This window comes from Tupaia chinensis, unplaced genomic scaffold (assembly GCF_000334495.1).
Source record: "Tupaia chinensis unplaced genomic scaffold, TupChi_1.0 Scaffold000597_1, whole genome shotgun sequence".
NCBI classification, from domain to species: domain Eukaryota; kingdom Metazoa; phylum Chordata; class Mammalia; order Scandentia; family Tupaiidae; genus Tupaia; species Tupaia belangeri.
In genome coordinates this window covers 1967698-1980019 of record NW_006160114.1, presented here as the reverse complement: position 1 = coordinate 1980019, position 12322 = coordinate 1967698, and the positions used below count along the sequence as shown (strand labels likewise).

The window sequence follows — 12322 nt, the reverse complement described above, 5'->3', positions numbered from 1 at the left end:
CTCTCTTTCTCTCTCTCTGTCTCTCTGGCAAGTGCACATGCCCTAAAGCAAAAGTCTCTCTTAAAAATTTTTTTAAAAAATTCAGTGACCATGTATGATTAAAAACTACAGTAACAAAAAAAATTATCTATTTAAAACTAACAGTAAAGGAAGGTAATAAAGAAAACTAGGTAAAGTAAAACTAAAAAAAGCAAAAAATAGAAGATAGTGAGCAAAATATAATATAATGTGCTGCTCAGAGGGGAAGGATCCTGCATGGTGACTGACGTTTGAAGCTCTGACCCAGTTGGCCTGAAAACACACTAGGCACATGAACAAGTGCCCTAGATCTGACATACTGGAGGACTGGAGAAAGGGGGTTGAGGCGTGACCAGACTTGATGGAGGGTGCTTCTCTCTCTCTCTCATCTTCATGTGTGTACACATGTACTCTATCTTGAATAAAGAAAAAGAAGAATATATGCAACATAAAGCCAAAATATGTACAATTACTATATGCTGGCTAAATTCTCTTACCAAAAGACAAAGACTATCATATTAGTTATAAAATCCTGACATACGGTATTTTTAGAAACACACTGAAATGAAGTTTAAAAAAAGACTGGAAATTAAGAGATGGGCACGGATTTACTAAACAAACACAAAGGAAAAAAATAAACCAGCATAAGTGACAACATTGACATCAATCAAAATGCAAAGGTAAAGGCATGAAGAGGAATAACCAGGCTGAAGAGGAATAACATGAAGTCGGAAAAAAGTTAATTAATAAATAAGCTCTATATAAGTCAAAAACTTAAGGTGAATAAGGTAGTCGCCATATATAGAAAGCAAAGTTCCCAGAAATACAAACAAATTAATGAAAACAGATTTATTGTGATACATTTTTAATATTCTTCTTTCAGAATTTGACAGTTGAAGTATATTTTTAAGACAAGGATATAAAGGATTTGAAAAAATACAGTAAATAAACTATAAAATTGTCCCTCATATTCATGTGATATATAAATTAATCATATATTTGATTAATAGCATTAAAAAAACTTTGATTAAATTTCCCAAAGCAGAGGTGTTTTTCTTTTAAATTTTAAATTATTTGTAAAAGAAATCAGCAATAAAAAGATTTAAAATTCCTGTAATTATTGTGAAACTAACAAATTTCTTTCACATAATTCCTGGTTTGAAGAGAAAGTCAAAATTGAAACCACAAATTAAGTATCCAAAAGGAAAAAGAAAAAAAAAAACACAACAACATTGTATGGAAACCTATTGGATACAGCTAGAGCTATATTCATGGGGAAATTTGTAGCCTTAAATAGTTCTATGGTTTAAAAATAAAACAAAATAAAATTCACAAACTCATGACTTTCACAACATGTTTGGAGCAATTTGCATCTTATTTTTTCTTGATTATTGAGAAAACGATGAGGTAGTCCCAAGTGCCTCCATTGATTTTCATATTTTCTTCAGTTAAACTGGTTTCCTTTCTAATTTCTTCCCTTTGTCAGTGTCACAGTGAGAATGAATGAAGCGATCAAGAATTTGTCTATCTGAAAATGGCGAAGAAAACAGAATGAAAATTTCAATGTATTTAAATGTTATTAATTAAGACATTCTAGGAGAGAAGAAATACCTGGTAATAATACGATATGCAAATGTTGATAAGAGATCAAAATAATCAAAGGCTATTATGTCAAGTATCTATAGAGGTACAGTTGCAGAATTATCAAAGGTAAACTTAATATTCAATGGATCAGCAAGCTTACTGGAAAAAAACATGGATTTTAGAATGTAATAGACTTGTTTCAGTTCTGTGGTGGTGAATATTAAAAAGCCTTTCAACTTCTTAATATCCTAATTTTTTTTCTTCTTTTTAATATGCCCAAGGGTTCATGCACTCATTGGATGGAGAGAGAGGGAGAGAGGAAACAAGAAAGTATTCCCTTGGGGCATGTTCACACCATAATCCCTCCTCCTCCATTTCTTCCTTCTTTAGATATTTTGGGTACCCACATGTGCCCAGCATGCTTTTCAAGCTTCTGGGTCCAGGACTTGAACCATGTGACTGGCTATATAGAATCTAGCCACCAGGCAACAGGCTGGTCTATCTTCAGTTCTGAATATAGGTAACGGTATTTATCTTGCATAGTTGGTAGAGTAAGTTAGGGGCAATGTGTATGAAGCACCTAGACAGTACCTGGCCTATCAGACAATAAATAGTAGTCTTACCCTTTCATTATTGAGTGCACAGTAATTAACAGTGATGGTAAACAATGGAAGCCATGGTTCTAAAAGTTTCAGAGAAGCCAGGCTTGTTATTCTAACCACAAGTGTTGGAAAGCTTTGCTATCCTTGAGCAATAACTGTCAGACCCTAGGAAGACTCTCAACTCCCTGTCTTCTATTCCCTCACCTGTAGAAAGAATCTTGCCTATTTCTGAGTATCTATGATTCCTAATCCTAGTTACATTTTTTAATAGTACAGAGTGGAGCTATCAAACTATGCTCATGCTCAGTAATTGTCACCTATGTAGGCCAAATGAAAAAGGAGTAAGAGTGTGAATGGTCATGTTACCATATTCAATGTTTATATTATTCTGCTCAGTGTCACATGTGCCATCTGAGGTCCATAGATCAGGGATGTGCATGTGTGTGCATGCATGTGCATACATGTGTGTTTTTCTGCTTTCTCTTCAATTATGTCTGCACTTATTTGTCTTTGTGATCTTGTGTTTAATTTTCAATCCCCCCTACCCTATTTCATACCTTTTCTGGACCCAGTATTATCTTTTAATTGCTGGGAGAGCATGTGTACTCTCCAGAAACAGAGAGAGAGATGGGTTGAGAAGAGAAAGAGAGAGAGAGAGAGAGACTTCAGTGGGGTGTGGTCATGCTGCAATCCCTTCTCTTTAATTTCTTCATTCTACTGAGATTTGGGATATGTCTGGAGACACACCCAGCATATTGTTCAAGCTGCCAGGACCTGGCATGTATACTAAAACCACATTCAGCCATGTGGGGTCAGCCATGTGGCTCCCTTAACCACTAGTCTACAGAGATGGCCTCGACCTAGTAATTTCTTAAATGAAGTACACTTCTCATAAAGCGAAATACACCAGTCTTACATGTAGAGTTTGATGAATTGATTCTGCATACCTATAGCCCACATCTACATAATACTTATCATTTCCGCCATCCCAGAAGATCCTTTGTGTTCCTTCCCAAACTGTCTACCCCATGATAGTAACCATTTTAATGTCTTTTATTCTAGATAAGTTTGTCTATTGTAGACCTTCAAATAAATAAGATCATATAGAAGGTTATTCTTTTGCCTCTGGCTTCTTTTGTTAAACATCATGTTTCTGAGGTTCAGATATTTGTTATATAAGTCAGTAATTTATTTCTTTTTATTGTTGAGTGATATTTCATTAAGTGACTATACCACAATTTTTATGTATCCATTTTACTGTTGGTGGAAAGTTGGAGTGTATCCAGTTTGAGGCTATTAAGAATAAAGTGGGGGAACGAGCAGTTAGCATAATGGCTATGTCACTGGACTCCCCCGTAGTCGACCGCGGTTCGCGTCCCTTACCCGGTGGCTTAAAACTCACGCCAGGCGTGTGTGTGTGCGTGCCCAAGATCCCGAGAGGAGAAAGGAGGAGAAGGGATTGCGGAGTGACCATCCCCCCTGGGGGGTGATTTCTCGCTTTCTGTCTCTATGTCTCTCTCTGTCTGTCTGGCAAGCGCACGCACGCTATAGAGAAAAAAAAATCTCTCCAAAAAATATAATAAAAGAATAAAGTGGTAATAAACATTCCTTGTACATGTTCTTTTGGAGACATGTTATCTTATCACTTAAGTAAATACCCAGAGGAGGAATTTCTGGGTCACAGAGTAGGTGTATGTCTAATTTTGCAGGAAGCTGACAGACTTGTTTCCAAGGCATTTGCAGTATTTGGTGGTCCTATTAGCAATATATGGGACATCTGATTACTTCCTATCATCAACTTTTGCTATCGCCAGTTCTTTTCATTTTAAACATTTAAACTATTGTTAAACTGTATACCAAAGAGTTTATTTTAAAATAAGCAAAAAAAGTCCTTCTGATTCCAAAGATACACATACGAGATAAGTCAAATTTGTCATGAATTATTATTTTTTACAAATATTTATTTTTTTATTTTTATTCGCTATTATTATTGTTTAATTTGACAACAGAAAGAGGAGAGAGAGAGAAAGTGAGAGCGCGAGCTGCCAGGTCTGAGACTCAAACTGTGGCTGGCCATATGGGAGTCCAGCACCTTAACCACCATGCCACCTGCTGGCCCAGCATAAATTAACTTTTAAAAAATGAGATGATGTAAAATTAAAAGTTAACTTAAATACTTGTTCAAAAAGGCCACTAGGTGTAATTAAATGCTACCCATATTTATTATGTATAGATGCAGATTCATGTCCTGGAAATTTTATTTTGTTTATGCTGCTCCTTGGGCTAAGAATGGCCCTGCCTCCATTTAAGGGACACAGAAATGGAGGACTGTCTGTTGATGATAATGTGTACAATAATATCTTCAACTGGACTGGTGTGCAGTGTATTCTTGCTGGGAAAATTCATTTTACAAGCTGTGGTGATGTACAGTGATTGAATGTTTAGAATAAATTGAAAAACAAAAAGAAAGAGAGGGAAAAGAAAAAAAAAGGAATGGCCCTGCCTCTCTTTGTCATGCACATTTATATTTGAGATTTAAAGGACACCTCCTCTGAGCAGCCTTCCCTCAGATCCTATGGACCCTTAAGGTTGGGAGTACCGCTCACAGGATTCTAATACACACAAAGATCACTTTGATTACACAGCTTGTGACATCGTCGCTGTGTCTGTCTCCCATAACAAGCAATGAATTCTCTGAGAAGAAGCATTTTTTAAAAATGTATCTTTGTATCAAGTGAGCATTTTAGGTATTCAATCAATGAAGTTTATTGAGTGAGTGAGTAAATGCATTCTTAATATTGAATTGCAGGCAAGGAAAGTAACCTTTTGGATAGCCATTTCATGGAAATTTCAGATGGATGAAGAGATGAGGGATCTTAGCTGAACGAGTTCACAGACAACCACATCTTTCCAGTGGACAGACAACACTGCCTTTACCAATAGATAGCAGACAACCCAAGAGTAAGCTTTTAGGTGGTCTGAATTAGATTCAGGGATGAAAACGATTTTGAAATTAGAATAGCCACTAAAGGCATCTAAATCAATGTCCTCAAGTTATAAAGAAAGAAGCTCGGTACTCAACAGTGGGGACACACAGAGTCAACGGAAATTAGTTCAACTTCAGCGGCTCGCTCCCTTTTTAAAAATGTGTTGAGCATGTTTAAGGTTTATTTGTTTATTTCTCTCATGAGAGAGAGAAACAGGCAAACCCAGCAGGGCCTTCACATTGCGATCCCTCGTAGCCTCAGCCATTTTGGATGTTCCATGTGCCCAGTGTGTACAAGGAGACCTCGGGACGGGAACCTGGGACCTCCCACGTGGGTTTGACATCGCAAGGCATGGTGTTGCCACTCTGCCACTGCACCCATCCTCCCCTCCTTTCTTCTTGCCCAGCCTTATTTTTTGTCTTGCTTTCTCTCTCTTCCACCTCACCTGCAACTCCCCAGCCTCTGCTCCCTGCACCCTAACTTAGTTCATTACTTAAGGGAGGCTGGTCCTTCCCTCTCCTCTCTCTCTTTCAAAATGTACTGTTCTGGGCTCCTATTCCATCAGGGCCTGCAGCCTATGAGGGATAATCCAGTAAAATAATTTAAGCTGAGTTGATAGTAATTCAACCTAATACATCTGCCAGACGTTTTTATTCTCCACATACTGACTCAGCCCTACCACAAAAAACTCCTGCTGACATATTCACCAGCTGAGAGGCATTAGTGTCATCCCTGACACTGGAAAATGACAAGTGGTTTTAGGCACAAGAATTCAAAGGGAACCTTCTATTTGCCTGTCAGCCTCTAACGCAGCTGGCATTGATGGGTGGGCTATTCTAAAGGAGGGCCAGGGAAAAGAAGCTAAAACCCAGGGGAGCAGATCCTGCATCTGCTCAAGTCAGCAAAAAAAAAAAAAAAAAAGCTCTAGGCATGAGACTTTGGGCACCTGCCCCAGAACTGCCCCAGAGGTACGAGGAAAGCCGGAGAACCCAGACAAAATGATTGCCCTGACCCTGGTGGTGCAGCACCTGGGATCTCAGCTGCAGGGCCCGGGGAGGGTCACAGCATGAAAGTATGGTTGAGAGTCCCTCTCGCTCTCTCTGTCTAATAAATCAAATTAGAAAAGAAGAAGCAAGAAACAACCTAGCCCATCCCAAAGTTACTTTGTAAACTAATCCTTGCCTTAAAGATCAGCTCATCCTAAGTACCTTGGACAATGGAGATTAAGTAGAGCAGAAGCTGCCAGAGCACTTTGTAGAGTTCCTAATCCACCTTTCAGGGGCTCAGCAAAGGCTCAGCTCATGTATGACTCAGACAAGGGACCCAGGTGCCCAGCACCCACCATGGTTTTCACAAAGGCAGAGAAAAGTGACAGCTGCATCTGTATTGGGAGTCCCTAGACAGATGAGAGCATCTGCTTAGGGAAGACAGAAATACAGTTGTGGCCCCAGAGGTAAAAAGAGCTCCTTGTAAAATGCAGGAAACAATTATATATATATGCACTGAAGCTGAGAAAAAGAACAGGAAGGCAGGCTTGAGCTGGGAGATTGGCCCAGCAGACCCCCTGGAGCCTCCTACTTCCCTCTGAAGTTCTGAACTGGCCCAGAGGCATCTGTTGAGAGGAATGAGACTCACAAAAAATTCATACTTCTGTTTCTGCCTTGCTATGAGCTAAACATCTGCTTCTTGTACTTCCCAGAAACCCAACATTCAAGCTTTCTCAAGGACTTTCAGGACCTCAGCCTTCGGTCTATGAAGGAGAGTGATACCTTCTGTTCTTCAATGTACGTGTGTGAGCACATGCACACACACGCATGCACGCACACATGTCTCCCTTTCAGTCTTGCCTATAGAAGAGTTTCCATCTTGTTTGAGGCCAGAGATTCCAGGAAAAAAGGTATTAGCAAGGATTTCAAAGGAGCAAGCTCTTCTGATGATAGCTGGGGACAGATGAAGGACAGCACTGGGGACCCAGAAGAGTTTGGAGACAAAGAGCAGGTGAAGGGCCATGGCATAGTTGGTGGGAGTCCTGAGCTCAAGCCTGATCACAGGGCACAGTGCAAGTTAACAAAACCCACATAGCCTAGAGGGGTGCTTTCTCCCTTGCTCAGTTCCTATCTCTTTGGTGAGTGCACATAACCTTTGACAATTAAAAATAAGTGTGTGTGTGTGTGTGTGTGTGTGTGTGTGTGTGTGTACACATACATTTTCAGAAGGGAAATTCTCCCTGAATTCTACTCTTACATGGGTGTTAGGAAGGTAATGTTCACCACCTGCTTAACACACACACACACACACACACACACACACACACACACCTGCACTTGTATATGTGCTCAAAAGTGAGGAGTAATAGTATGTGTGATCCCTGGCATAGGAAGCTGCGAGATTGCTGTAGGAAGAGTTTTCTTTCCTCTGCTCTAACTCTTGTTCTGAGATAACATTTTCCATGCTCTCAGACTGACCAGTTGTCCCTGAGATGCTCCCAAATGGATTTCAGTCTCCAGGTTGTGAACTGGGATAAATCTATTTTTTTGGGAGAGGTTTCTGCTATAGGGCACGTGCGCTCACCAGATAGACAGAAAGAGACAGAGAGACAGAAAGTGAGAAATCACCCCCCAGGGGGGATGGCCACACCACAATCCCTTCTCCTCCATTCTCCTCAGGATCTTGGGCACGCACACACATGCGCCTGGAGTGGGTTTTGAGCCACCGGGTCCGGGACGTGAACCACAGTCGACTACGTGGGGGTCCAGTGACATAGCCATTACACTAACTGCTGGTCCCGGGACAAATCTTTATTATGCAGACTGAAACAACACCATCCCAAGAATGGCATTTGCTCTGAGTGTGTAAAGTACGGAGAGTCTCATGTACTGTAAAGAGTCTGTCACAAAAAAGTACCACTAACTGGGAAATGCAGATTAAACAAATAAACCTAAACTTTGAAGTAGTACAAACATCCACTGGAGAAATCAATTAGCTGTAAGAAAAAGAGAGGTCTTCCTGGAGCGATTCCACCACAGGCAAGATGAAATCAGAAATAAGTGAAAAGTGCTCTGTCTTCTTTTTAGTAAGTGGGAATATAGTCACTGGGGCTCTTTTAAGAAAAACTTTTTTCAGTGGATTGGGGTTTGCACAATACTATTGGATTATTTTTTCGAGGCAGTTTTTGTTTTGTTTTGTGACATTCAACTTCAGTAGCTAGACATTGGAACAATTTCAGTGTGGCATAAAGCAATGTGTTATGATCGCATAAAAAGCCTAAAATCTTAACTACAGACTGCATCTTACCTTTGTACGAAACACTTGCAAGGTACTCTTTGATTTGAGAGGGAGTAAAGGAGTTTAAAATCATTAGGAAATCCAGGTAGGCCTTCCCATAGTCGCTTTGATATGTGGTCTGCTGCTTCGTGCGCTCCTGATTCCGCATGTAACTGTGCAGCACGGACGGGACTGCAGAAACACGCATGGGAGAGGAAGACACGCAGGCTGTCACCTGAACCAAGAACTCTTTCTCTCAGGTTTAAACACCTCTGACAGCCCTGAGCCCAAATGGAGCTTAATCAGCCTTCATAGTGGAAACTAAGGCACGGTTTGTCCAGTGGTTAGGAGCTGCACAGAGCTTCTGGGACTTCCGAAGTTTTGATGTTGGAAGTGGGGATGATGGGAGACAATGGCCAGAAGGTACAGTCTGACCATTTTCAGAAGGGAAGTTCTCCTTGAACTCTACTCTTACGTGGGTTGGTGTGTTAGGAAGGTAATGTTCACCACCTGCTTAATAAACAAAGACCTTCCTGAGAGCTTCTTTTCCTTTCAAGACATCTCCTGTGTAGACATGGACTGGAACACTGAAAGACTACCCTCCAGGGACCTGGAGTGAGCATCTGAGGATGAGCAGTCAGGAAGATGATGATATTTACAGTCAGTACTCAGTGTCCATCCAGACTAGTGGGGGTGTGCAGCGAGACAACCCCCAAATCATTTACATTTGACTCTGAATATTGTTCATTTAATGTGGGTTCTGATGTCAATGGAACTATCACGAAAAATGAATAAATAAATAAATAAAGGAATGTTATGAAAACCTAACTTCTACAACTTGCCTAGTCTTTGTAAACCTTGAACACCTTGAATACTGCTTCCAGCTTCAAGTGTCACTTTAAAGGGCCCATTGACCAAGTGGAGGGATCAGACTAGTGAGGAGATTTGCTACTACCTCCTAAGAAGAGTGTTTGTAGGGCATAGAAATGCTTTAACGGGATTAAATAGAAGATTTAAGAAGTAAACGGTAAGGTTTTCACAGAATAATGGATTTATACTAGTTAACCTCTTGGGAAGAAGTAGAACCAAGTGACAAGAGGTTTAGCAAGGAATATCCCAGCTGGCAGGACTTCCAAACAGTTGGCACATCTGACAATGAAGAAACTGCTGGGGGAGGGAGGGGAAACACTACTCTGAAGTGTGCAAGCCGGCATGGGATCGCCCCTTAGCAAAGATGAGTTGGAGAGATTCACACCTGACCTAAGGCTCCAGACTACCTTCTAACCCCAAGATGCTAGGTTTCTATTTCATGATTTTGTCTCAAGTATTACTTGACTTTAACTTCATGCCAGGAATAAATCACATCTTAGACTGATGCCAAGTTATCTTCTTCACCAGTAGCTTGGAAGTCATTTGGTCTTAAAACTTTAAAATAATTTTTTTTGTTGTTGTAAACCATAGGAATCAGGATCACAAAAGAAAACTACCTTAAATGGAACAGGTGCTAAATCTGAAAATCTTGAGGGATGTAGCATGTGGATACAGTCCAGTGGATCATTGACAAGACTAATTTGATTTCCACTTAATCCTTTTTTCTGTGATTTCACAGCAACTATAGCACTTTCCACCTTATAGGGAGAAAAATGTCCCCTAATGTCAACAACTGCCCCTTCCAGACAGATGGTTCTCATTTCAAGACATGAGCAGTCAACCCACTTCTGAGACAAAGTCGTACCCCGGGCTTGAAGCTGAAAGCCACAAGAGGCTCTGATTACAGGCTGGATCACTGGATTTCTCCATGACTTAGCAAAACTGGCTGCCAGGGCCATCTGCATTGAGGGACTTTAACTTCATGCCAGGAATAAATCACATCTTAGACTGATGCCAAGTTATCTTCTTCACCAGTAGCTTGGAAGTCATTTGGTCTTAAAACTTTAAAATAATTTTTTTTGTTGTTGTAAACCATAGGAATCAGGATCACAAAAGAAAACTACCTTAAATGGAACAGGTGCTAAATCTGAAAATCTTGAGGGATGTAGCATGTGGATACAGTCCAGTGGATCATTGACAAGACTAATTTGATTTCCACTTAATCCTTTTTTCTGTGATTTCACAGCAACTATAGCACTTTCCACCTTATAGGGAGAAAAATGTCCCCTAATGTCAACAACTGCCCCTTCCAGACAGATGGTTCTCATTTCAAGACATGAGCAGTCAACCCACTTCTGAGACAAAGTCGTACCCCGGGCTTGAAGCTGAAAGCCACAAGAGGCTCTGATTACAGGCTGGATCACTGGATTTCTCCATGACTTAGCAAAACTGGCTGCCAGGGCCATCTGCATTGAGGAATCTTGCAGTAAGGGGACAGCATCTATGAAGCTGTTTTGAAACTACAGGTGTACTCACCCAGCCCCTGAGAGGCAATTGGCAGACTTGAATAGCATCCATATTTGAAACTAAAATCCTGAAACTCAGGAATCTTAGCTGGAATTTGGTAATTTCGTCGAAATTCAGTGTCTAGAGGTTGGGGAAGACACTTTTTTGTTTCTGGAGACACTTGAAAACTTTTCTTAATCTTCTGGGCTGGGGTGGGGGTAGAAACAGAAGGCAGAAAGTACTCCTTATAAGCTGTTTCTAAGTAGCTTTGCATTCCATTTTGTTTCTGGCAGTAACTTCCAATTTACCATACTAAAACCCCGCTCTTCTCGAATTTAGAGGCATGGTCAATGTACTTTTTGATAGATACTTCAACCAAGAAATAATGATCTGTTTACCAGGCACAGGAAGTACACCTTTACTCATATTAGAAGTCATTTCTAATGAATACATTCGCATGTCAGGAGTGTTCTTTTGTTCTGCTTGGTGGGCACAGGAGGCATTGATCAGTCCCTGCAGTTTGCCTGGTAAGTCTGCCCTGTCTCTGGGGCAGGGATGGGAAGGGTGAGAGCTTTTGGAGAAGGTTAGGGCTGCCATATAAAACACAGGATGCCCAGTTAAATTTGAATTTCAGATAAACAATGAATACTTTTTTCATGTCAGTAGGTATAAGCACTTCTTATCTTTGTATATTATGATTCCAATTTAACTAGGTAGCCTGTATTTTTATTTGTTTCATTTGGCACTCCTAGATAGGGTGGTGTATATCATCCCACTACCTGGAAAAGAACCACTTGAAACTTATCCGTTACTGACGGAAGGTTAGGTAACATCATTGTCATTCGTGGACAGTAACACTATTATTTCTTTGAAATATCACTGTTACAGAATAGTCATCAAATATATCATGATTAAATATCTGTGTAGCACTGTCCAAACATCAGTTCCACAAACACTACCAGATTACTGAGAAGAGAACCACAGCTACCTCACCTAGAATGTGTTCACCCCTCTTTCTATGAAGCCTTAGTTCACAGGCGCATCACACAATACCGTCTTACTCAGAAGGACAAAGATGTTAAAAAACATTCATTTCATGAGCGATGTACAAACAGTGCAAATTACTATTGTCGCTGAGCTCAATTCTCTTCCAAATTAGTTTTTCAGTAGGTCTTTTCAAAATAAAATCCAATATACATTGTATATCAAATGATTTGTAATGGCACTCACTAGTGTTCATTGTATATTAAGGGACACATAATTGAATCTACTGGCACCTGAGAGCATTATGATACTGATTTTTAAAAAATGAGCTCTGCTGAAACCAGCAGAGAAGGAGAGGGTTCCACTCCATGCTGTATCTTACCTTCCATGGCTTAGGGAGAGAGGACACAGGTGCTCAAGGACCCTCACAATGACCCCACAAACTGCCCCTGAAGAAAGCAGGCTACAGAGAGGGGGAAGTGGTAGGGCTCAAAACAAAGGCATTCC

General features: G+C 40.5%; 1 protein-coding gene across 8 annotated transcripts in view; it reads right to left on the bottom strand.

Moving 5' to 3' along the window:
- Positions 1 to 1193: 1193 nt before the first annotated feature.
- The window catches only part of TEX26 (testis expressed 26), a 38498-nt gene continuing 27369 nt past the window's right edge, over positions 1194 to 12322 (bottom strand). For 4 of the 8 annotated variants that reach the window (XM_006158429.2, XM_006158430.3, XM_006158431.3 and 1 more), the window contains exons 6-8: positions 10862 to 11038; positions 8486 to 8647; positions 1286 to 1546 (exon numbers count right to left, since the gene is read on the bottom strand). In XM_006158429.2, coding sequence (XP_006158491.1) covers positions 1467 to 1546; positions 8486 to 8647; positions 10862 to 11038 — 419 coding nt within the window. In that variant the 3' untranslated portion in view covers positions 1286 to 1466. Of the gene's footprint in view, positions 1547 to 8485; positions 8648 to 10861; positions 11039 to 12322 lie in introns of all 8 variants that reach the window. The other 4 variants (XM_027775700.1, XM_027775701.1, XM_006158433.3 and 1 more) reach the window with 3 other exon arrangements.